The sequence below is a fragment of the Thamnophis sirtalis genome, unplaced genomic scaffold (assembly GCF_051295495.1).
Source record: "Thamnophis sirtalis isolate CommonGarterSnake01/CBP01778 unplaced genomic scaffold, rThaSir2_p1.2 scaffold_9, whole genome shotgun sequence".
NCBI classification, from domain to species: Eukaryota; Metazoa; Chordata; class Lepidosauria; order Squamata; family Natricidae; genus Thamnophis; species Thamnophis sirtalis.
Window position 1 is genome coordinate 53,127,071 of NW_028261389.1, and position 26,404 is coordinate 53,153,474.

Genomic DNA, 26,404 nt, shown 5'->3' on the forward strand with positions numbered 1-26,404 from the left:
CAAATTAATTCTCCAGGTCATTATAAAAAAAAATCAAGGCAAAATATTTATAAATGCTATCTTGAATCAATATGATATTCCATTTTTTATACATTTTTGTAAATAAAAGTGAAAAGCTTCCACTCCCTTTTTAAGGCTTATATAGAGAACATTAGCAAATTATATTTAAGTAACCTGTATATTTAAATTTTCTGTTGCTTCTATTGTGTAAGCAGAGCATACAAACCGCATTAGCCAATTACTGTTATGAGAAGTAAACAGCAACAGTTCCACACTTCATGTAAGGAATTATATAAGATGAAAGCAATCATGCCCTATCTTCTTTATGGTTCATTCTTTTTCTGTACTCCATTGTTCCTAATGTTTCCTTCTTGCTGAAATGAAGAAAGTACCAAATAGATTTCCTAAGCAATCGCTGCTTAGACACTGCAAGGGATGTCCAACCTTGACAACTTTAAGACCTATGGACTTCAACTCCCAGAATTCCCCAGCCAGCACCCCTGGCCTACACTGATCTCCAGTCTGCTTCCTTTTTTTCCACCACTGAAAAGAAGTGACATGCATGTCATCATATAGAAGATGAATCAGAGCTGAGCATAATAGATACTAATACAAATGTTGATTAATTACTCTTACACTTATTAGTGTAAAAAAATAAGAATTCATAGGTATGTTTATCTGCCTTATAGCTTATTTTTATATCTTGTCAAGGGCTCATGTTCAATGTTCCCTCTAATTTTTTTTCAGTGTGAGCAGAAAAGTATAGTGTTTGAGCGGCATATTTTCATGCCTGAGCACCTGAATTTTTTTCACAGATGTCACCTAAGACAACAACAAAATCAGTATTATTTGAAACTCAAAGTTATGTTTATTCAAGCTATCCGCTTAATTAAAAGTGTTATATAATATCAGTATCACTTAACAACGCTCCTGCTTAGCAACCAAAATGTTGGCTCAGAAAGTCTGGCATTTGAAGCACGCAAGTCTTAAAGCTGTTGTTACAAGATCCTTGCACCCCTAACCCTTTAGAAAAAAAAAACCCAGAGGTCTTCAAACCTGACAGCTTTAACACTTGTGGACTTCAACTCCCAGAATTCCTCCTCCAGTCATGTTGGCTCAGAAACTCTGGAATAGAAGCATGCAAGTCTTAAAGCTGTCAAGTTACAAGATCCTTGCACCCATAACCCTTTAGGAAAAAAAACCCCAGGGGTCTTCAAACCTGACAGCTTTAAGACTTGTGGACTTCAACTCCCAGAATTCCTCCTGCAGTCAAGTTGACGTCATCTGCGTGGATCTGTGCATCTTCAGTTTTTTTTCACCTGGGGCAGGCCAACGAGCCCCCGCCGCCACTAGAACAACTGCTGCCGCCGCCTCCTCCTCCTCCAACAGCACCACCACATTTGCTGCCCAGTACTGCAGCTGAGGTGAAGCCGCCAAAGCTCCCGCTGGCACCCCCGCCCATGGCAGCGGCTGCGTGCCTCCCCCTCCACTCGGAGCACCTCAGCTGGGCTCTGGGTCCCCTTGCCGCCGCCTCCACCTCCGCTGCCTTCCTACTAGCTCCCGCAGCCTCATGGCTCCTCAAAAGCACGGCAGAGGAGGAAGGGGGAGAGATAACGCGGGGGCCAGCTGAGGTGCTCCGCGTGGAGGGGGAGGCACTGCCGCCGCTGCCATGGGCGGGGGCGCCAGCAGGAGCTTTGGTGGCTTCACCTCAGCTGCAGCGCTTGGCAGCAATGTGGTGGTGCTGTTGGAGGAGGAGGAGGCGGCAGCAGATATTCTGGTGGCGGCGGGGGCTTTGGGGATTCATTTCAGGCACAGCGCCGGGCTAGGATTGGCCGCCCACAAAGGACCTCCCCGGACTTGCTTTGCTGAACATGGGGCGACTGATGCTAGTTTGAATGGCCGCGGCCAGCGCAAACTACCGTCAGTCACTCCGTGCTCATCAAAACAAGTCTGGGGAGGTCCTTTGCGGGCGGCCAGTTCTAGCCACCTGCAAAGGACTTCCCCACGTTTGCTTTGACAGAAATCACTGCACGGCAGTTAGAAACTGCTGCACGGGGTTTTCTTGCCACGTGCGCGCACCTTAGAGGGAACAGTGCTCATGTTAGAAGATAATTTCTAAGAATTAGCTGAATTATCAGTATTATAGATATTGAGAGAAATTTCATAAGATTCCTGTATTCACTGGAACCAAATTTAAGTTTGCTTTTTATGGTCTAAGATAGCCTTTCTTAAATATCACTTAACTCTCTTCCTTTTAAATAGCAATTTACTTTATGAACACACAATTCAAATAGGGCAACAAAACAGCCAGCATTACCCAGTTATGCCCAAAAGATTTCAATATCAAGCTTACTTTGACTTCCGGGGAGGGATCTGGCCGTCGGCAGCGGCTTAATTGAGCCGCTCCCAGATTTCTGGTCCGTTATCTAATTAAACATCCTTTAGATAACTCAAATTTCAGGCAAGAAGATTGCAGTGAGCGGCTCAGCCGGTAAGAACTTTTCCTTGCAGTTTGCAGCTTTTTTTTCTGCTGCAAACGAGGGTTTGTTTTTTTTTAAGCTAAGTCATCTCCGGCCAGATTTCTCTGCTGTATTAACGGCACAAGGCGAAGAACCCCCTCTTAGGACAAATTATTGAAATTATTTTTTTTATGAAATTAATACAAGCAGTGCTCATATTTGAGAACTTTACGTCTGTTTTTTTAGGAAAACTCAAGCTTCAGTGTTAAAAAATTTCTTTTGTGTATTTATTTTCAAGATGGCGATTCTCCAGCTTTTGTATTTGCAATGATGGTATATTTTGGCAGCCTTTCATGATCTAATTAGCCTCATTCCTTTGAAGACTCTCCCTTATCTAATTAAAAGTTCTCAAAGGCTCTTTGTTGACACAGAGACATTCCAAACAGGGTTTTTCTCTGTTTTTTGTTTTGTTTTGCTGAACTGTTTTGGTGTAATGCCAGCCTTTTGAAATCCTCCATAAAATTCTTGGCAAAAAACGGAGAATTTTTTTTCTTTTCTCTTCTCGGCATAATGGTTTGATTAAGTGCTTGAAGCAAAGATATTATGGCATCCAAATCGAATCCTGCGAAATTACTTCCTAAATCTGCCTCTCCCATACCTGGCACAAAGTCACAGCCCCCACCTTCTATGCCCCCTAGTGGAGATGTATTAATGAAAGAATTTTTGCTGGAAATGTTCAGAGAATCAAGGGAACAGAATTTGGAAGCTCTCAGAGAGTTCAGAGATGAAATAAGGAATGAGATAAACAATGAGATAAAAGTCTCATATGATAAATTTGATACCAAGATTACCAAAATGAATGATGATATGATGGGAATTGTAAATGTACTGACAGAATATATTTCTGGAATGGAAGATAACTTAGAGATTCTCAATGAAGCTAAAACTAATTTGACATCTAAAACCGAAGAGGTGGAACGAAAAGTTGAAAATGCTGAAAAACAAATGATTATGATACAGTATAACCAGATGGAACTTGCATTAAGAGTTAGGGGGCTGCGTGAAGAGAGACAGGAGAACTTAAAGCAGATGTTTTCTGAGGCCTTTGACTGTCTGGTGGGAAGACCGGGATCCAATTTTGATTGGCAGATTGATAAAAATTTTCGCGTCAATTCTTGGGCGTCAAAACAAAAGCAACTCCCCCGAGACGTGGTAATATATTTTGTTACAAGAGAATCCAGAAATAAGATATTACAAGAGTCCTACAATACCAAGCTTCAAATTGGCGGACAGGATTTGATGGTTTTGAAAGAGATACCACCTCAAATGCTAAGAGCCAGAAGAGATTATGCTTTTTTGGTGGAAGAGCTCAGAAAGCGCCAGATACAGTACAGATGGGATGCCCCGTTTGGCATTATAGTTACATTTGATAAGCAAAGATATCGTCTCAACTCTGTATGGAAAGCTCGAGATTTATATCATAAGATTTTGAAAGTGGGGCACCCTGAACCATCGGGATATGGAGAAAAACCACGAGCAGGACAAGAGAAACAGCAAACTACACAATCACCAGACAAAACGTATCATCTCCCCCTCCCGGAAGGGCAAGGGGTTAAGGAACAAAGATCTAACCATATGACCACCAGACAAACAGAAAAACAAGCCACAATGCAACAATCTCCACAATCATCGGCCATTGATCAAGGAGCTACAGCAACAAGCTCAGAAGCTGTGGGAGGAGCCAGACCAAAGGTGAGACAGGCCATGCGGGAGGCTCTAAAAAAGCTTCAGGCAACCAAAAATGACAACTAAGATTTTGACATGGAATGTTAATGGACTGAATTCTCCACAGAAGAGAAAGAAAATATTTCATTATCTTAAACAGTCTAAGAACGACATAATTTGTTTGCAGGAAACTCATATCAAAATAACTGATCAAAAATATTTGTTCAATCCCAAACTTGGTCAACATTTTGTGACCTCTGCTACGGAAAAAAAAAGGTATAGTAGTATACTTAAGGAAAGACATTAAAGCAGAGCTAATCGAAGCAGATCCCTTTGGAAGATATATCGCATTAGATTTAATCTTAGAAGGGAAAAAGACATTGCTTTTGGGAATTTATGCTCCTAATCAACAACAAGATGGATTTTATAGAAATCTCCATGCTAAATTAGTACAGTGGGACTTTAAGTCGTGCATACTATTGGGTGATTGGAATGGCGTGATTGACACCAAAAGAGTTAAGAAGACATCTCGCCCGAATACTAAATTCCGAGCTAAATTACCCAAATCCTTTTTTGACATGATGGACGACTTCGAACTGCGAGATGTTTGGTGTGAAAGGCATGCAGAAGAATATGACTTTACCTTCTTTTCCGACAGACATCAATCTTTTTCAAGGATCGATTTTATATTAATTACTAATGATTTACTTTCTAGGGTGAAGAAGACAAAGATTACGGCCAGAGTCCTTTCGGATCATAACCCAGTTTGGATGGAGCTGGGAAGGGTAGTTCAGGCAAGAAGGTCTTGGAGGCTGAATGAAAATTTATTCAGATATGAAAAGTATGTTAATGATTGTAAAAAATTGTTATCTGAATACTTTGTTTTTAACATGAATAAGGGTACACCTATGGAATATGTATGGGATGCAAGCAAAGCCTATATGAGAGGAGTATTGATAAATATAAACAAAATACATAGACATAAACAAGGGCAAAAACGTAAAGAATTGGAAGAGGAAATTAAAGGGAAAGAGCAGGAATTAATACTGAACCCAGGTGATACAAAGACTAAAGAAGCAATTTCCATATTAAAATCTCAATTTGATATGCTGATCTCTGACCAGGTAGCCACCAGTTTATTATATGCCAAACATAATACTTTCTGCAATGCAAATAAACTCGGTAGGTGGTTGGCTTATCAGATTAGGAAAAAAAGGAAAACTCGAAATGTATCCAAATTGTGTTACAGAGGGAAGGAAGTGTTTCAACAGGAAGAGATCCAAAAGGGATTTCGAGAATTTTTTACAGAGTTGTATAAAGGGAACAAAATTAGGGACTTAGACATAAATAAATACTTAGATAAAGAGAAAATCCCCCTAGTTAGCGAAGAACATAGGTATAGGTTGAACCAACCAATAACCTCTGGGGAAATCCTGCAGGTAATCAAACAATTAAAGCTAGGGAAAGCACCAGGTACAGATGGCTTAACAGCTGTTTACTATAAAAACTTACAGTTAGAAATGGTAGAACCTCTTAGAGAATTATTTAATAAAATTCAATCGGAAGGCAAAGTGCCCCCTTCATGGAAGACAGCGTTCATATCGTTGATACCCAAAGAAGACCAAGATCTTACTCAGCCGAAAAATTATAGACCTATTTCATTACTTAATGTAGATTATAAATTTTTTACTAAAATATTAGCAAATAGGTTAATGGTGGTTATCCAACAACTGATACATACTGACCAAACAGGTTTTATACAGGGCAGACAGATGAAGAGCAATGTCAGGTTAATTATTAATGCTTTAGAATACTTGGGAAAGAATAATCAAATCCCTGCCGCATTCATATTTTTGGATGCTGAGAAAGCCTTTGATCGAGTCAATTGGCAATTTTTGTTGAAGATGCTGCAAAAAATGCAGATAGGAGATGGCTTTTTAAGGTCAATTGGTGCAATATATCAGCAGCAAAAAGCCCAAATTATAGTCAATGGAAGTTTAACAGATTCCTTTCAAATAGAAAAAGGTACAAGACAGGGTTGTCCTTTGTCCCCACTATTGTTTATTATAACTTTGGAAGTATTGTTGAATAAGATACGGGGCTTGGATGCTTTAAAAGGGATCAAGATCAGACAGCAAGAATACAGAGTCCGCGCCTTTGCGGACGACTTGGTTATAATATTGAAACAACCGCAGGAATCCAGTAAGGTCTTAATGAATATGATTAATCAATATGGTCAAGTCTCTGGATTTAAAATTAATTTAGGAAAAACCAAAATATTAGCAATGAATATGAATACCAAACAGAAGGAAGAATTGGGAGCGATGTTAGGATGTGAGGTTGTTAAAAAAGTCAAATATCTTGGAGTTAATATTTTAACTTCAAATGGGAAATTATACAAGCATAATTATGAACCACTCTGGCATAGTATACAAACGGAGATGAAAAGGTGGGAGAAACTGCATTTATCTTTGCTGGGAAGGATAGCGGCAGTGAAAATGAATATTTTACCAAATTTTTTATTTTTGTTTCAAATGTTACCAATACTCAAAAGAGATGTGAATCTTTTAGAATGGCAGAAGGGTATCAACAAATTTGTATGGGCAGGAAAGAAGCCGAGAGTAAAGATGAAAATAATGCAAGATGTACGTGAAAGAGGAGGATTGAAATTACCAAACTTAAAATTATATTATGATGCAGTGGTCTTATCTGCAATTAGTGATTGGATCCATTTAACCAATGACAGAATATTGAATATTGAGGGACATGATTTGGTATATGGTTGGCATGCTTACTTGTTATTTAACAAAAAACTGGATAAGAATTTCAAAAATCATATTTTAAGAAATGCCTTATTGCGGGTTTGGAAAAAATATCAACATAAACTAAATGACAAATTGCCCATGTGGGCAATTCCTAGACATGCAATTGAAAATATGAATATAGAACAAAAACACGATAGAACCACTTATAGACAACTCCTTATTATAGAAAGAGGGGTGTTGCAATTAAAATCCTTAGAGGTACTTAAAAAAGAGAAGGTAGTTCAAACGTGGTTTCAGTATGGCCAATTACAGGCCAGGTGGAAAATAGACCAAAAAACAGGCTTTGTATTAGCTGAGGATAACTTGTTTAAACAAATAAGAGATCAAAGTTTAATGCACATAAAGAGGATATATAATGTATTAATACAGATGGATTCAGAAACGGAAATGGTTAAAGACTGTATGATAAAATGGGCTCAGAATATTGAAGAACCTATAATGCTGGACACATGGGAAAAAATATGGGTAAGAAATGTAAAATTTACACAAGCACAAAATCTGAGAGAAAATTTTTATAAGATGCTTTATAGATGGCACTTAGATCCCAAAAAGCTTGCTTCTATGTATTCAAATATTCAGCTTAAATGTTGGAGATGTGGTTCTTTTGATGCTACGTATTTTCATATATGGTGGACATGTCGTAATGTTAAGGCATTTTGGATAAAAATTTGGTGGATCCTGCAAAATATCTTCAAAAAAAGGATAAAATTCACTCCCCAGCTGTTTTTACTAGGTATATGTATTGACTTTGTAGCAGTAGAGATTTATTTGGTTCTGTACTTAATAACGGCAGCAAGACTCTTGGTGGCGCAATACTGGAAGAAGAAAGACCTGCCTACAATTCAAGAATGGACTTTGAAGGTTATAAACTTAGCCGAAATGGCAAAAATTTCAGCATATCTTAAAGAACATTCAAACGAGAGATATAAACGAGACTGGAAAAAATGGATTGATTATATACAAAGCAAATACGGGACTAAGAAACTCCAGATAGCTTATGCTTAAAATCAGTAATAACTTAAACTGTTAAAAATTTGGGTAACAGCAAGAAGCTAAGTTCAATGTAGAGATATTTTAGACTGTGATTGTCAAAAAGTTATACCATGTATGGGCTCTGGGAAGTTGGGGGGAGGGAAGGGAGGTGGGGATCTAGGGGGAGGGGGGAGGGGGGGAAATATAATATGTGTTAAATTTTAAAGCATGATTGCACTTGTATACTGTGGCTTTTTAATGTTAGTGTCAAAACAGAACAAACTGAATATATTGGAAGGTAATAGAAGTATACCGAAGGGAGGAGCTGAGTGAAAGAAGAAGGAGGGTGGAGAGGGTGAGAGAGAGGAGGAGGAGAAGGAAAGGGAGGGAATGGATTAAGAGAGGGAGTGATAGGGTTAGGGTTAGATGGAGGGGGAGGGGAAGTAGGTGTAGAGGAGTATGAGAGAAGGAAGAATGAAAGTTGGAGGGGGATGAAAGAGGGTGTATGGTGGGCTAAGGCGGTATATTGGGTTTGTATTGTAGGGGGCATTTTCTATAAAAGTGAGGGCTGTGTTTATTACCCAATGTTATATGCCTCGGTTATGCACAGTAAACATGTGATTGTATAGAATGAAATGGAAATAAAAAGACTTGTGGGAAAAAAATATCAAGCTTACTTTATATCCTTTCACAGTAGATTCATTGGACTGTGACTTAACATGCTCCCATGTGATGATGTACTTTGAACCGGACCTTACAGCATTAATAATTCTTGGTTGCTGCCTTGGAGCTAAAAAAAAATAGCATATCCCTTTATTCTATACCAGTACAATTAAATTTTATAAACATTATTCTTTCACTCAAACACATTTGTCTATTTATGTCCCCAAGTAAAATCCACCAATGATATTATCTACTACCTACTTCCCATTCTGAATTATACAATTATGCATAGCTTCCCCTTGCTTAAAAATTGCCACCAGATCTTATGCAGCTGCTCTCTAGCATTTGCAGACCACATCACAGTGATCTATGGACAGAAGCAAAACTATGCAGCCAAGATGATACTGTCACAGGATCTAACAACTTTACACCAGAGGTCTAAGTATCTATCAATATGCATCATTTACCAGCAATGACAGAACATTTAGAAAACTGGCAACTCCATATGAAAAAAATAATAATTAAAGGTAATTAAAACATTACAATATCCACAAATCAGACATGGAATATTTCAAGCTCCCGGGCATTTTACATTGAGCTCATCCTTGAGCAAGGAGTTTTAAGACAAATTGTGTTGTTTTATGAAGTCTATAGATACAAGTCCCCTTTTTCTATGTCCATATGATCTTATCTTTACTATTCAGATCCATCTCCTACTTTAGATGCTTACGTGCTTTTTCTGTAACAAAGTCCAAAGGATAAGTGTACGGTCCAATGCCAGCTGCATTGAAAGCTGCCACTTTTGCATAATATTTTGTATAAGGTTTCAGGTTTTCTAACATAACTGAAAAATTCTGACTGCTCACTTGCACTCTACTTGCAGCTATTTCTTTTTCACTGCTGGACCAGTAACTGATCTGTAAAAATGAAAAAAAAAAGTCAAATGTAAAAGAAATATATATTTGGAATAATTACTCCTTATTATTTCAAAATCAATGGAAACTTACATTTAAAAACATACCAGATTTCAGAACTAACTCAGCAGGAGCAACAGAGAAACTGAGATTTTGCCCCACTGCCCAGCTGCTCCCTCAGGAAAGCAAGACTCTTGGCTCCATTGAGTTGAATAAAAAAAACTTGAACTGAGAGCGTGTGAGCGTGTGGTTGCAGTAAAATCAGGTGAGATCTGAAAAAGCCCATGCAAAGTACAAAGCAATCCTTTCACCCCCAACCCCCTGGCCAGTCCACCAACAGCCAATGTGATGCTGCAAGGATGTTTTGAGAACTCTGAGGTGTTAGGCAGATAATGGTTCATTCTCATGACTATCTTGAAACCTGGCTGGAACAGGTGGGAGGCAGTCTGCTCTGTCTCCGAAGACCCCTCTGTCCCCTCCCTAATTCCCAAACACTTACAGCAAAAACAAAAGCATGAGAAAAATGCCAGCAAGCCATCCTTCCCACCCCCACCCCACTTCCAACAGAACGGCAGACATGACACAATCATCCAGGTCATGGCTGTCCCAAAGATGCTGTTCAAAAGGTCTGGTTTTTCTTGTTCTTTTCCTTGAAAACATTTTGCTTCTTATCCAACAAGCTTCTTCAGATCTGAAGAAGCTTCTTGGATGAGAAGCAAAACATTTTCAAGAAAAAAAAAACCTAAGAAAGTCCATTTGCCTTTTAAATAGCACCTTTGAGCCATAGAAACTGGTATTCTGGAATACTCCATTTACTCCCAGCAACTCCGCCATTTAGATTGAATCCTTTTGGGGGAATCACTTTAGTGGAGTCACTGCAACCTTGGTAGAGGGGTGTGCATGCATGAATGAGCACAATGACTGGGAATCTTCCCAAAACAAGAACTGGAGTGGTTGGGAGAAAGCTTTAAATCACTCAAGGCTTCCTTAAGAGAGAACGAACACGGATAAGTGATAGCCAAGGGGAAATGATTCTCACTCCAGGGATATATTCAATTTGCCAGATAGGTAATGGTGTAAGGTTTCCTGCTTCTTTGATATTTGGCTAAGAGATTCCAGGTGGGTGAGTACAAGAAGTCCTTGACTTACAACAGTTCATTTAGTGACCATTCAAACTTACAGTGGCACTGAAAAATGTGGCTTATGACCGTTTTTCAGTTACAACATTTGTAGCATCCCCATGTCTATGTGATCAAAAATCAGTTGCTGGGCAACTGATTCATATTTATGACCGTTGTGTCCCAAGGTTATGTGATCACCCTTTGTGACCTTTTGACAAGTAAAGGCAACGGGAAAGCCAGATTTACTTAACAACCAGGTTACTAACTTACCAACTGAAGTGATTCACTTAACAATTTTGGTAAGAAAGGTTGTAAAACGGGGCAAAACTCACTTAACAACAGAAATTTTGGGCTCAATTGTTTAAGTCAAGGACTACCTCTATATTTTCCTTTTAAAATATTTTACTGATTTATTAGTACAACATCTCAGAAGTGATGGGGAATAGAAAATTTGGTTTTGGCAGGTTGACAGGAGAAAAAAGTTTGTACATTTAAGAATTATTCCTCCTCCTAACAGTTGTTTCAGGTTCAGAACAGATTGACGCATATCCCTAATGTCTCCTTTTGCTACAGGACTCATACTAATCCTTGTACTAATCCTTTTAGTAAGGCATTGCAGATAAAACCTCTTGTATTTAGCATGTCTAGATGTCAACTATAGAAGTGTCAAGTAATTTCTTCTGAATAATGAGAATGGGTCATAAGTCAGAAGCTACTTGTGCTTACCATTATTGCATTTTCTGGTAATTGTTTCTTTGATCGTTTATGAATCACTATAGTACTTTATATAGACATAAACTCCAGGAATAGCAAAGGCAAAAGTATACAATTCTCCAAAGCTATTCTTGTATTTATAATCCATTTCAAACTCAGATACACTTTTTGACTATAAAAATAAATATGAATACAATATCATGTTCAGTTTTTTGTATCTTGTTGTACGAGTAATAAAAGAGAATGCATTTTTAAGCTTACCTCATACCCAGTAACAGCTGGATTGAAAATGTGCTCCCAGGAAACAGATACTTCCGTGGATGACAGAACTTTTATTTTCACATTTCTAGGCCTTTCAGTAGGAGCTGGAAAATTGAACAGAATATTAATATTGTGAATCCAATATTCTAAGTAATATAGAATAAATAATTAAGGATTTCCAATTATTTCATTTGATGTTTTCTTGGGCAGCATGGTCAATATTTCTTCCAGTTTCTTCCAGAATAAATGCAAACAGTTTGGGTGTCCTATAGTTTTGACTTTATTAGGTAATTCATCACATACATGCATACATACACAGACATACACATACACACAAACACAAACAAATTAGCTTTTTAAATTGCTTATTGTGTTTTGATTAATTCAAGATTAACTAAATTAAACAGCTACTGCTGCTGCTGTTTAAATATTTTTAAAAGAAAATATTAACCTATTCGTGAACACAATTCACTGAAGGAAGTCTAATGCCTATAAAAATTCATTTGTGACAGAAAGATCAATGCTCTTCTGAAAATCCTTTTTTTAGCAAGTTGCAACATAAAAGCTCAAAAAACTCTTTCATATATTTAATCCTGTAACTGGGCACTCAGTCAAATATGTATCAAGTAGTTACTGCTCAGAGGAAACAATTACGTATATATTGGATGAAAATTTTCAAATAAAACTGAATAATCTTGTATGGAAAGGTATTTAAATTAACTTTTTATGCTAGTGATTTTATTACATTTAGAATTTTAGTGCATTTTCAGAGATGCAGAAGCTTGGCCTGCATTACAATATGCTCAGTAAAATAATAGAAAATTGATTTTTTTATAAAGAAATGTTAGCCTGAGAGGGACTAACAATCTGAAACTTTTATAATACATTGCTTTATTTGGTATGCACTTAAAACATGAATTATCATGACATGCCCTTTCCTGAATTCTGCTTTCTTCTCATGGCAAACATCCTTGGGCTCAGTTCTACTTTCAATTCATCCAATAAAAATGGATTTTCTGATATTACAGGTCAGAATTGACTCAGACGATATGTGAGCAGTCAATGTGCTAAAAAGGCTGCTTGGGTCAACTTAATCATCTTTGGAAATAGATCTTAGGAATTAGACTGTTTATATGAGAAGTCTTTTTAGTACATTACAGCAGTGGTCTCCAACCTTGGCAACTTTAAGTCCACAAGTCTTAAAGTTGCCAAGGTTGGAGACCACTGCATTACAGCAAGCGTAACAAAACCTATTCTTAACTTTCATCACACCATCTTTTACTCACCATCTTCTGCCGAATAGATAATAGCAGTAAGACTAAAAGGTCCTTCCCCTTTGTTATTAAATGCTTTCACCTTTACTTGATACTTTGATGAAGGAAGCATTGATTCATCCTTATGGACATACCGACCAATTTCAGGTTGAGGAACTATAACACTTTTCCAATCATTTTGATCAAAGGACTTGAAAGCGACAACATATCCAAAATTATTACCAAAATGATATTGTTTTGGCAAAGGCTATAAGATAAAACACAATAATTATGCATTCTTTTAATTTTTGTTCTTTGTTTGAGTGAGTATAAATAAGATTTCAATATTATCATCTACTAGGAGTAATGTTCCCATGAAGATTCTAAATAAGGAAATACATTTTTTTCTCAAGGCTTATCTGGTGGAAAGTTTCTAGATTGTCTTCTTCTTTCTCACAGATAATCTGAAACCAGATTAAAATCACAGATCAAACACTTTCTAAATATAAAATAACTTTTATAAAAGACCTTCTACAATATCAGCCTATATAATTATCCTCATTTTTATCCCTTCCCTCACTGTTAGCCATTATCTCATAATACATAGATTGTTAATGGAAATAGATGGAAATGTCTTTATATAACAAAAAGTAGTATCAATGATTTGCGCATTTAGAGCTGAAGGCACATATCCAGTATAGTCTTATTCTGGATGATTAAGTCTAAATTATTACAATGCTATGATTTTACCTAAATAAAGTGTAGTACTAAGTGACTTTGTATGACCCAAAATATAATAGGTTCTGTCAGATCCATGAATCTGCCATTCTTCAAGGGAAGAGGGGTCCCCTCTACTTCCTCTAGACTTTTCTATCCTTCTTTTCTATATATATAGCCTGTACCATGTAATTAATTGCTTTATAAGCAATTATAAAGCCTAGAGGCCTGGCACTTTCACCTTTTGGGGAATGGGTGGGGAGGGAGGGCCACGTGGACTGCATTGCTCAGGAAGCAAGCCTGAGAAAGGCTTCTTATCATTTTCTCAGAGCATCCATTACAAAAAACATCTTCACACCTGCGGATTGCCCAAATCCACATCAGACGGTTGGGAGGGGATTCTAACTTCTTTTATTCCTATTCAGGGACATGCAGTCAGGGGAGGCAGGGCCTCACCACTGTCATCATGAAAAGTAAAAAAAAAAAAAAAGGAAAAAGGCTGAGGTAGTTGCTGCCAGAGTCACAGTGGATAACTCTCCTTAGTGCTTAACTGCAGGAGGAGGTGAGAGAACCACATGCCTCCTTTAGCCTATCATTATGATCACTTGAGCTGAGTTAAGCAAGGGTTAAAAGGCGAAAAATTCCTTATGCAAAGGAGGCACGTGGTTCTCTTGCCTCCTCCTGAAGAGGGCACTTTTTAAGAGACTTTTTTAAAACAGTTAAGCAGAGTCATCCATTGGAGGCTCTGGCAGCAACAGCTCTTGCCTTTTTCTTTTTACATTTTTTACATTTTCATCATGGCAGACAAGAGCAGAGTTGAAATCCTCTGTGACACAGCTGGAAAAGGTATGTGGATTGGACAGAGGGGGGGAGGAATTCAAAATTATTGTAATTTGTAAGTAATTTTTTATTGTAAGTAATTTGTGTGTGTGCACGTGTTTGTTTCTTTACTTCACTCAAACAAACTCTCTCTCAATTTGAGAGAGAGTTTGTTTGAGAAGAAAGGAAAGGGGGAGAGGCAGGGAGGGCAGCTTGTTTGAGAAGAGAGGGGCAGCCCGCCAGCAGAGGCGGGTCTTTTACCCACCTCTGCTGGCGGGCTGGTGCTTTCTTTCTTTTGCCAGGCCCAGCCCGTTGGAGCTCGCCACGCCGGGGGAGGAATGGGCTGGGTGGGCCGGCTGACTGGGGAGGGGGGATCATGGCCGCTCAGATGGCCCCCACCGCTGCCACCATAGAATTAGTAAAACTGATCAGTTATTACATTCAATCAACTTATATATTTCTGATAATAATACATATTTAGATTATAGTCTATCATTATTTAATTATTCCATATTCTAATATATTGCTCTCATGCCACTCACCATATTATTTAATCGTACATAATAATACCACCATTCAAATTCTAAGCTTTCCTCTTGTTATTGCTTTCATTTTATTATATAAAAATGTATACACTAATATTCCCCCTTTCTCTTACTTCTATCTCTATTCTAACTTTTAATCATGTCACCCTATTATTAAAAGACATTTTCTTTCTATCCTACCTAACTTCTAATCATGCCACCATTCTAAAAAAAAGGGGGAAAGAAAGAGAAGAAGAAAAGAAAATCAGAACAACAACAAAAAAGACAAATTCTTTCTGTCCATCATCTCTTGCCCATTTCAATACTTTGGTTGCTATGCTTTTTTTTTACTTGCCTCCCATATTCCTCTCTTGGATCTTTATCTCTGTCTGCATCTACTTCTAAGCTATTCAATCTAAGTATTTCTCCCATCTCTACCCTCTTCCACTGCCTAACTTCCAAAATATCTGCCCAGGCCCCTATCTCCCTTTCAAAAGTATCTTCCTATATCTCCAATTATCTTTTCAACAATCTTAAAATATTTTCCCCCTGATTTAATTCATCAATCACTATTATTTTTATTATTATCTCTTTCTTGTCTTCTTCTTTTGTTTACTGGTTCTTCAGTTCTTGACCTCCATTTCTTCTATTAGGTCCTCCCTTTTCTGGGCGTCTTGCTCATTATCCCATGCATAGTATTTTCCATTTTTCCATACTTCCTTAAATCCTTTCTCTATGATGTCCTTTGTGCTTTGGAAAATCAATGCCATCTCCTTCAAAGTTCCATTCATTTCTTCCTTATAAATTATTTTGTTTTAAAAATCCTACTTTTGTCCAGTAGTACAAGAACCATTTATTCAAACCTAAAGTTGCCCTTCAAGAAGTACACTCATCACAGTTCTTTGTATCCCATTGGTAATCAATCAGTTCCATTTAGATAGTCCCAGAACTTATCAAAAGTCTCTTTACATCCCCTTTACAGCTTCAATCTTCAGGGGTCATGTTAATTAAATAACTTCCTTGTTCTCATATTTGAGTCTCAAGTAGTCATGTGATAGTTAGATATAATCCAATAAATATGTTCATAATCCGAGGGTGTGTGGCCTGAATCTCAGCAACAGGACATGTTATCCAAGGGGGGGGGGGTGCTCTCCAAAGAACCATCAGATTCCCTGCTGTTTGAGGGGATGTTTAAATAAAGCTGCCTTGGGGGAGCAGTGAAGAGGGGAAGCACAGGTGGGTGTGGTTGGGGAACCCACAATTCCCCTAATACATCTGCAATTTGTTTCCGAACCCAAAGCAGGGAAGGCAACCATTATGAGCTTCCACGCTGAGCAGTTTGGAAAAGCAGCGAAGTGTTTGTCTGGATGAGATAACAAGATTGCTTGAAAGTACAACATTCCTGTAATTAACCTTAACTTCTGGTTTAAAAAAGTTTTTTAAAGAAAGAGTGGCAGGAGAAAGTAGGGGGAACAGGTGTTAGAAAGCTCTTCCTCCCATGGACCAGCAGCGAACAGAAAGATGAAGCCATTAGTAAGACAAAAAGAACGATAGAGCTTGAGAACTGTTTAACTGTTTAACGGCTAGAAAGCAAATTGGAATTCTGACTTTTACCTTGCGTTTTGTTTTTCTAGTAACTTTTGGCAATCTCTTTGATTTGCTTTCGATTTGCTGTGAATTTAAATATTTAAATTTAAAGAATAAATATGATGAATTATTTGTTTGCATTGCCATCTAGTGATAAATAAAAGTTGGCTGAACAGAAAAAAAAGATGTTGTTTTACATTCTACATTCTTTTTAATTGGTACTAAGGAAAGATATTAGTGGATATCTTTCCTTAGTACCAAGGAAAGATATCCACTGTCCAGTCAACTCATAATAGTAGTGGAAAGAACTTTATAACCATTAATTTTATTTCTAAAGCAAGATTGCCAATCTGCCTTACATAAAAGAGCTTTCATAGAATCTCAAAGAAGTCAAATAACTATTTTTATAGTTACAGAAACATTTCCAAAAATTTCTTTAAAATATATTTCAACAGTAAAGTAACTTGTACATGTTTATTTCTGAAACATTTTAAATATTTTTATTATAATGTGTTATTTTAATACTAAGTTTTACAATACTAGAATGTAAATGTGGGATAGGCAGCATCACTACCAGATGGAATTGTAACTGGATGACAAACTGTATTCACTAGTGCTTAATGATACTACATCTACATGGAAGGACGGATGCAGTGGGGTACCAAAAGGTTCCATCTTAGGCCCAGTACTCTTCAATATCTTCATAAATGACTTAGATGAAGGAATAGAGGTCTTATTTTGGGGGGAGGGCTTATTTTCAGGGAAACAGGGTAGCTAGACTCTGAATTCTTGTTTCTTAAGATCATGCATAAAAAAGAGTAAAAAATAAACTTTGACATGTCACATTTAGTTCCATTATACTGACATTTTCAGAGATTACAGGAAGTAAACTCTAAGATGCAAGACATTTATGTTTTTTTTTTTAATGACATGTCAGGTATTTTTTTATTCAGGCAAAACATAAGAGGCAAAGCAAAGGATAAAAAAGAAGTATCCACTTTGAATTGTGGAAGTAAGAAAATGGCCAATTACTCTTTTTATAAGAAAATACTTGCAGATGCTGGTTAGGAAAGACAGATTGTATTTTCTAAGCAGAATTTCTTCTAATTGGAGAAATTGGTGGTGGCAGAATCAGAGGAGGGGAGAAACACAGCAGCAGAATCCATGGAGGGGAGATCATAGCAGCAGAGACAAGCGGCACAGCAGAAGAGGTGCATGGAGTTAGAGAGATCTGATCTTTAAAGCTGAGTGGCGGGCTGAGTGGAGCAGACTAGACAGAGGAGCTGAGTTGACTGGAAAGTTAAACGGCAGGCCAAGAGAGCTGACCAGAGTAGAGACGAGGCTGAAAAGACCCGAGCACTGAAAGGCAGAACTGAACTGGCAGAGAAAATGACAAGAGGCCGGAGACGTGAACAACAGAAGTGAATGCAACAAACTAAGCTTGAGGTTCCAATAGTCAGGGAGGGAAGACCCCAGTAGAGAATAAAAATAAATACAGGACAGAAAATAAAAGACAAATAAATATAGAAATAATGACAAGAGTGGAAAATAAGAAATCAAGGAAGAATAGTATCAATCAAATAAAGAAGGCAAATCTTAAATAATAAGGTAGGCTCAAAAACTTTTTAAAAATATAGGGAAGAAAATAATAAATAAAAATAACATAATAGTAAGCAAGTTACATAAATAACAAGATAGAAAAACAAGCACGTAGAGAAAAAGTATAGAAAAAATAGAGATAATTACCTAAAACAGAGAAGCTAGAAATAAGGCTAAGAGCAAAACACATCTACCAACCAAAAAAGGGATTTTCAAATTCTAAATTTTTAAACCTTAAACCTTTTAAACTTTGAAAACTTTAAATGAACTATTACATTTTTAAACAATTAACTTATATTTTTCTTCTGGAAAACTGTGGCAAAATCTTTTACATCCTTAAATAAACAACCAAAATGAAACATTTTAAAACCATTTTTATCTTTTTCTTCAAACATATATTGAAATAAAATCTCATACTTTTACATATTTTTTTACCCTAAAAAGAACCAGCAAAAAGAAACAAACTCATTGAACAGGTGACTGATTCTTTTTTGGTATGCAATATATGTTCCATGTATGTACTAATGCCCAAAGAACATCCACATTATACATGTATTACCATATTTTTTGGACTATAAGATGCACCTTTCCCCCACTAAAAGAGCATATAAATGTTGGTGTCTTATATACTGAATACAGCCATTTTGGGCCTCCTGAAGCCCTGCCCCTGCACCCCATTTTTGCAAAACAAATGGGTGAAAAACGGACTGATTTTTGCAAATACTGAGGCGTTTTTGCCTTCCTTCAGGCCTAGGAACACAAGTAGTGTTCTCATCAGTACTCCCAACGAAAGTCCAACACCCATTGAGGGGAAAAAGAATTCTAGAAATAAATCACTGGCTAAAGGTTTGGTGTCGCCAAGAAAACTTTTGTTTCCTGGACCATGGATAGCATTACCCACAAGAAGGACTCTTGGCAAGGGATGGACTGCACCTCATGAAAACAGGGGGAAATGTACTAGGAAAAAGATTGGCCCAACTCATCAGAAGAGCTTTAAACTAAAATTGAGGGGGAAGGGTGACCAATCTTTAGAATCTCTAGAACACAAAACCGACCATAAATCCCAAGAAAACAAATCAAACCAGTAGGAAGTGATGAGGAAAAAAGAAAAACAACAATTAGGAGATGCAGGAATCATAGCCATGGACAGGCATAAAAGTCTTAAATGCTTATATACAAACACTTAAAACTTGGGAAACAACAAAACAACCAGGGTGAATTAGAAGCAGTAGTACCCGAGGGAAGGTATGACATAGTTGCCATTACAGAAACCTGATGGGACGAAACTGGAATGTACTGATGGATGGATACCATTTGTTCAAAAGAAACAGATCTACAAAAAGAGGAGGTGGAGTTGCACTATATGTGAGAGATCTCTACATATCTACAGAAATGCATATGATCAAAAATAAAAACCCTCCAGGATGTAAAATATATGGGTCAATATAAAAGGGGGGGGAGTGACATTGCCATAGGTGTATATTACAGGCCACCCAACCAATCAGAAGAAATAGATGAACTCTTTGCCAACCACTTAACAAATGTATGCAGGAAGCATACCACAGTAGTAATGAGAGACTTTAACTATCCAGATAACAACTGGGAGACCAACTTTACAGTGAGTGGGAGATCAAACAGATTCCTAACCAACCTAGCCAACAACTTTATCATCCAAAAGGTAGAGGAGGGAACTAGAAGTAAAGCTATACTATACCTAATTCTTAACTAATAGAGAAGTGATAGAGGGAGTTGAAGTTGTTGGAAATTTGGGTGACCACCTCCTTCAACAGTCATGATTTATAATTATTTTTAAAAAGTCGTTTTTAAATTAGAAAGTGGATTCATTTAGAAAAGCCATAAGGTTATAAAATACAATGAAGTTTTAAGACTACTTAATCTAACTGTGCTACATAAATGCCTGTCCAACTCTGAATTTCTTTGCCATTAAAACTTGGCCAGGTCAAACTCTATGTAGCATATGTCTAGTAGAGTGTTTAATTAATACATTAACAGCCAGTTATATCCAGCTGCTGCCTTCTACATGTTAAATCTATTGTATGATATATGTGTTGGTTAAGATTGGTGGGAATTTGGGGAATTCCAACCATTGTAAGAGAGCTAGGGAAACTGCCCTGTACTGTTATAGACTGTAACATTCTAAGTGATTAAAATCAAATTACTGTAAATCAAATATCTTTATTACAGTCTTTACAATAAAAACACACACTAAAAAAACAGCTTAATGCAACAATTAGTTGTTAGGGAAGAGAAAAATAATGGGATAATAAAGCAGCATATCTAATTTAAAAAATGTTTGAACTTGTGTAACTTGGGGGAAAAACGGCCAACTGATGTGTAAGTGTAGGTGCCCCTTAAAAAATAATAAACATAAAATTTATCTGCATGGCCCTCATAGTTGGAAATGATTGGTGCAATCAAAGCACATCTTAGGGCATTGTAGACACCAAAGTCTAAGTGATTTAAAGTGCAGGGAAACAAGGTTCTAGGTGAGAGTGGATGCACATTTCTCTGCTGCGCTCACTGCTTCATATTTGTTTAGATTTGCAACTCCTTTAGTCACATGGAATTAACATGTTATCAAAGCAAGCCTCTTCTAAGTGTATACTAGGTTCTAGCAATCGCTTCATGTTTAAAAGGTGTGGTGTGATTTGTGGCACTTTTTTCAGATCCCAGACCACAAACTGAGTAGCACTGCTTTAAGCAGTGATCTGAAAAATATCTAACTGACTGCTCATCAAGAAAAATTCTAATGTGGCTATACTATTTAGCAATCAATATTGTAGCTGATCTCCATTATATTATGTGCATTCACCTACCAAGTAGTCTGTTTGCTAAAACCACTTTGAAAATGAATTTTGACTCTTAAAAAATGTAAGTATGGACACAAAAATTCATCATGTATGTTTGGAAATCATTTAGTAATATTTATAATAACCTAAATTTATTTCAGCATTTATTTCTGTTTGTTTGATTGTTTGTTTATTTATTTATTTATTTAATGTCTACACTGACCATCTCATCTAAGTGACTCTGGACAGTTTACAACATTCTTCTACAATACAGATAAAGATATTGGATAATACCTACCACCCATGTTATTGTCAGTTCTCTATTGCTTCCACCTCCTCCTCCAACCTCAGAAGGGGCCACATTTGGAGCTGAATAATAAAAAATAATGGTAATAAAGATCCATGTTTACTCTGCTTCCATGAAATAAAAAACATCATTTAATTTCTCCATTATTAATTATATGCATTTGAGATGATAAGTCTTGCATAATTTTAGGCCTTAAATAATGAAATATAAACTACTACCAGCATAAATTTACCAATTTTCTTCAGTTACTGAATTTACACTTTTCCACAATGAATAGTTTCTCATTGGAGACTACAGGTAAGCAGATACTAGAAAGATATATTGTTCTTAGCTCAAGAGTTTATACTCAATGGATCAGTGGGTTCCGGTCTCTGTTGCTACCGGTACGTTGCCCATGGGGCCGGGTGTCCTAGTCGTGCACCCGCATTGCACACACCACCGCCCCTGCAACATCCAGCTGCTCGCCGGAGGTCGCACAGGCACCGCATGCTGTGCGTGCATGCGCAATTGGTTGGTTGCATTATAAACAGGTATGGAACATGGGCAGGCGGGTGGGCCAAACGAGCCGCCATACAAGTACAGTGGTCGCTGCTCCCGGCTACTACCAGTATGGCCGTACCGGGCTGTACCGGCCAGAACCCACTACTGCAATGTCTAATATTTTGGAATCAGATAATGTGCATGCTTATATCTTATGGCTTGCTTATAGTAGTCTTTCCCTCAAAGTAATATCTTCCTGAAGGGGTAAAAACTAACATCATTTTCAATCAGTATGGACATAGAATGTGCCTAATGAGAAATTTAGTTTTACCCATCAGGAAATACAGAGTTGGAGAAACTTGACCCACAAGATAGTTTGTATTACATTTGCCATTTGACAAATAATATTTATTTATTTATTTATTTATTTATTTACTTACTTACTTACTTACTTACTTACTTACTTACTTACTTACTTACTTATTTATTTATTTATTTATTTATTTATTTATTTATTTATTTATTTATTTATTTAACTTATTGTGGACAGACTGCATTCAATAAAACAAAAGGCAGTCATAAAGCAAATGGTAAAAGTAAACAAGAGATAAATTAAAAACTCAGAAAAGACATGGGTTAGAAATTCTCAAAAATGTTTATAATAAATGCAGAAAATTGGAATTGTTCAAAATAATAAAAGAAATGGATTGCTAAAAAAAATCTATTTATGATTACAGCAATATACATAATAAAGAATCAAAGCTGAACTGCCTAGGCCTACTTGCTTCTGGTGCACCCCTGTCTTTTACTCATGAAGACTTCGTAATTTAACACATCTGAAAAGTAGCAGGATAGGAAATGCTGCATTTAAAGACGAGATTCTAGATATGTTTTGAACTATCCTATCAATAAAAATGTCATCAGAAGGTCTACAGGCAAAAGCCAGAGTGGTAGGCTAGAAAAAGAGACTAACTCAGATAAGTTGTGTATAATTTCACAGGTTAAGAGCCTGGCGAAAGAAGAATACAACAGGTCAACCCTGGGCAATGTAACAATTTATTTATACTAGAGCTGAGTGCAACTAGAAAAAGCAAGGTGCAACCTGAAATGTCACTTTCAGCCAGGCATATCATCACCCCTACAAGAAAATCCATCTGATAAATCTGATGACAGCACCAAGCCCCATATATCTTTGGAAGGCAGATTCAAGCTTATGTTTGTAAGCCGAGGTGGCGCAGTGGTTAAATGCAGCACTGCAGGCTACTTCAGCTGACTGCTAGATCAGCAGCTCAGCGGTTCAAATCTCACCGGCTCAGGGTTGACTCAGCCTTCCATCCTTCCGAGGTGGGTAAAATGAGGACCCAGATTGTTGTTGGGGGCAATATGCTGACTCTGTAAACCGCTTAGAGAGGGCTGAAAGCCCTATGAAGCGGTATATAAAAAAATCTGCTATTGCTATATTGCTATTTTTTAGAACTGGAACTAGGTAGAAACCCTGCCAGCCCTGACAATGCTGGAAACAATCGGGAGAGATCATATTAAAAAAGACTGATGCAGGGAGATGAAGCTTTGCAGAATTATATTCTGGCCAAATCAAAGCTGTATACTTTTAGCTGCCTTTGGATATAGAATCTAGACGATTGTGTTAAGGTTGCGCAGATGGTTCATGCCTAGTTGGAGAAATTGTATCTATGGTGCTCAAAATCTCTTCAGCATTGCTGATATGAGTTGATATCAAATACTGTAAACATCAGTGATGTTTTTCTGCTCGGCTGCCAAAAGGGTCCATGTGGGATAGCGTGCACATGCAATGCTCTCCCCCTGCGCATGCACACACAACCCCCCATGCTCCCCCGGGCATGTAAGCAGGCCGCACTGAAGCCTCCGGCCTTCCGATTTGCCCATTAGGCTATTTTTCACCCTCCTCAGGCTTCAGTAAAGCCTCTGTGGATGGCAAAAAACAGGCCCAAGGGGCCTACTGGAAGTTCGGAAATGAATCTTCTAAAGCCTGCGGAGAGAAAAAAATGGCCCAACAGGGCTACTGCAAGTTCAGAAACGAACTTCCAGTTTGCCAATTGGGCCATTTTTTGCTCTCCCCAGACTTCAGGAAAGGCTTTCCTGAAGCCTGGGGAGGGCAAAAATGGCCTCTCCCTGCCCTCTGGAAGGCTGAAGATCAGCTGGCCAGCGCACATATGTGCACTGGAGCTGAGATAGGGCAACACCTTGCATGCCCTCAGATATGGCTCCGCGTACCATCTGTGGCACGCATGCCATAGGTTCACCATCACAGATATACATCTCATTCCTTCAAACACTGATTCTTTGCAGCAGGGGTGGTACACCTTCCCTACTGGTTTGCAAATGTGAGTGTGCGCACTCTTGCTCGCTTTGCTTGCACACACCACCACTGCACATGCGTACAGCCTTCTGTGCATGAACTTCGGATGAAAAAAGGGCCTAAATGTATAGCCGTGGCGGGTGGGCGAGGGTACCCATGATTTCCACTACCGGTTTGGGAGAACCAGTCTGAACCGGTAGAATACCACCTTTATTTTGCAGGAATTGTAATACTACCTTTGTCTAAGTTTTTTCAACACACATTCAACAATTCTAGTTTAATTTATGGTTTTATAACCTGGCTGACTGACTGAATGACTACTCCATTTAACCCTGTTAGAATCTGGCAATATGTGAGAACTTCTTTAGCCAAGGGCTAATACCAGAAAACCAAATTCTTTGGGACAGTTGCAGTTGTCATACAATGCAGCATCCATTGAGTCATCTTAATGCTAAACTCCTCCTGCCTCATTCTTTAATTTGCCTAAAATACCATTTTTTTTCACACAGAAATATAGGAAAGGAATCCAGAGATATTTACATTACTACATTTCTAATATGAAGTGATGTGTTCCTGAATAACTGATCTTGGGTTGAGAGCTTTACCAATTTTGGAATTATATAAGCATTTCCTTATGTCTTGAGGCAGAACTCTTAACAAATTTCACTGGCTTTGTGAGGATGTTTGAAAATTCTTCCTTAAAGACTAATACAGATAGACCAGTGGTGGGTTGCAGGCCGTACACCCCGGTATGGGTGTACCGGAGCCTCCCCAGAGCACCAGGTACCCCTCCAGTATGGTGCTCCGGAGGGCCCACCCGCCCGCGCTCCTTACCGGTCTTTAAAGTCTTTGGCGCTCCCACACACAACATATATAGTGCCTGCGTGACGCTGCGCCGAGCAGCTAGAGCATCGCGGAGGCTCACGGAGGAATCGCTGGATGGCAAGAAGCATGCGTGTGCTGCGCATGTCCATGTGGACACCGACGGGCCCATTGCAACTGGTTGGAAGGGGATCCGGAACCCACCACTGAGATAGACCTTCAATGTTTAAAAGAGGGGCATAAGTCTGTGTTGAACTACTATATAGCTACAGTATGCTTTTAGATTAAAGGCTGAATGAACCAGCATTAGTGGTCCAATTTCAGGAAAGCCTAATTGATTAAGTTATTCGGAATAGGCAAGACAATGCCCATTTTAACTACTCATGTGGTTCTATTAGTATAAAATCAGTTGGAGGGTTGGAATTCAATTGAAAAAATGCCTATACATACACACATATGCCCATACCTACATACTGTTATTTAAATAACATTGTGATATTTAAAAATTTTGCAACTGAGTCTGCAGTAGCAAAGTCGATGATGCTGGGTGGAACACATTTATGATTTTCCAAAAAAATGAAAATATGTGGCACTGAAAAGGAATCATGTGTCTTATTATCAGCTGCCAAAACAAACTCTATTCCATCTTTCAGAAAGATATGAATCTTTTAAGCCCCCTTTCTTGCTAATATTTGCACATTTTCAGTTTTCTACTACTACTCAGAGAGATGAACAGTTTTCCATTATTGCTCAGCCTTGATAGTTTCAGAGGAAAACTTCAGAGTTTCAGAGAAAAAGCCCTCCAGCAGTCTAAGAGTCTATCACAACAAATCCCACCCTGAAACATCCATATCCCAGTATACTACTTCTGATAAAAAGGAAATGTGTCTGGAGCAATGCTGCTACACCTATACCATTTATAAAAACTCAATCTATCTGAAATGAAATGGGATAAGGAATTTGTAGTTACCAAAGAAGCTTTAGAGAGTGAGCGAAGAACCCAATGCAGTCCCATTCATCACATCAAATCTTGGAAAACCACTAAATTGTAAGGAAACTCAGTCAAGACTGATTTGTCTCTCCCCCCCTCCCCTAAATTCTATTCTTTTAACTGGAAGAATTAAAAGGAAGATGCCTTATCACACAAATCAGAGTTTAGGGAGGAATTACATGTCTTACACAGAATAAAGTAAAACAACAGGATGCTTTTAGCCCAATCTCTATTTTCAGTTCAACCAAAGACCCTGCTTTAATGAGGTTCAATCTTTTTGCCATTCAATGAATTTAGAGGGTATGTCCTACAGATGTGCTATATCAATCTGGAAGGAGAACATTTCATTCATTCAAGATTTAACACATTTTCTGGGAATTCTGAGATGCTTGTATAAAGGCAGAAGTGCAGCATTCCATACCTTACATACAAGAGATTGAAGAACTCACCATTTACATTTACAAATGTATTAATACTTTTGGAACCCTGAGAGATAAGCATTT

At 37.9% G+C, this 26,404-nt stretch overlaps 1 protein-coding gene across 3 annotated transcripts in view; it reads right to left on the bottom strand.

Moving 5' to 3' along the window:
• CNTN1 (contactin 1) overlaps positions 1 to 26,404 on the bottom strand; it is a 284,705-nt gene that overhangs the window by 9,356 nt on the left and 248,945 nt on the right. For all 3 annotated transcript variants that reach the window (XM_087723577.1, XM_087723576.1, XM_087723575.1), the window contains 5 exons: positions 21,262 to 21,332; positions 12,941 to 13,175; positions 11,655 to 11,758; positions 9,375 to 9,561; positions 8,659 to 8,771 (listed from right to left, as the gene is read on the bottom strand). In XM_087723577.1, coding sequence (XP_087579703.1) covers positions 8,659 to 8,771; positions 9,375 to 9,561; positions 11,655 to 11,758; positions 12,941 to 13,175; positions 21,262 to 21,332 — 710 coding nt within the window. The remainder of the gene's footprint in view (positions 1 to 8,658; positions 8,772 to 9,374; positions 9,562 to 11,654; positions 11,759 to 12,940; positions 13,176 to 21,261; positions 21,333 to 26,404) is intronic.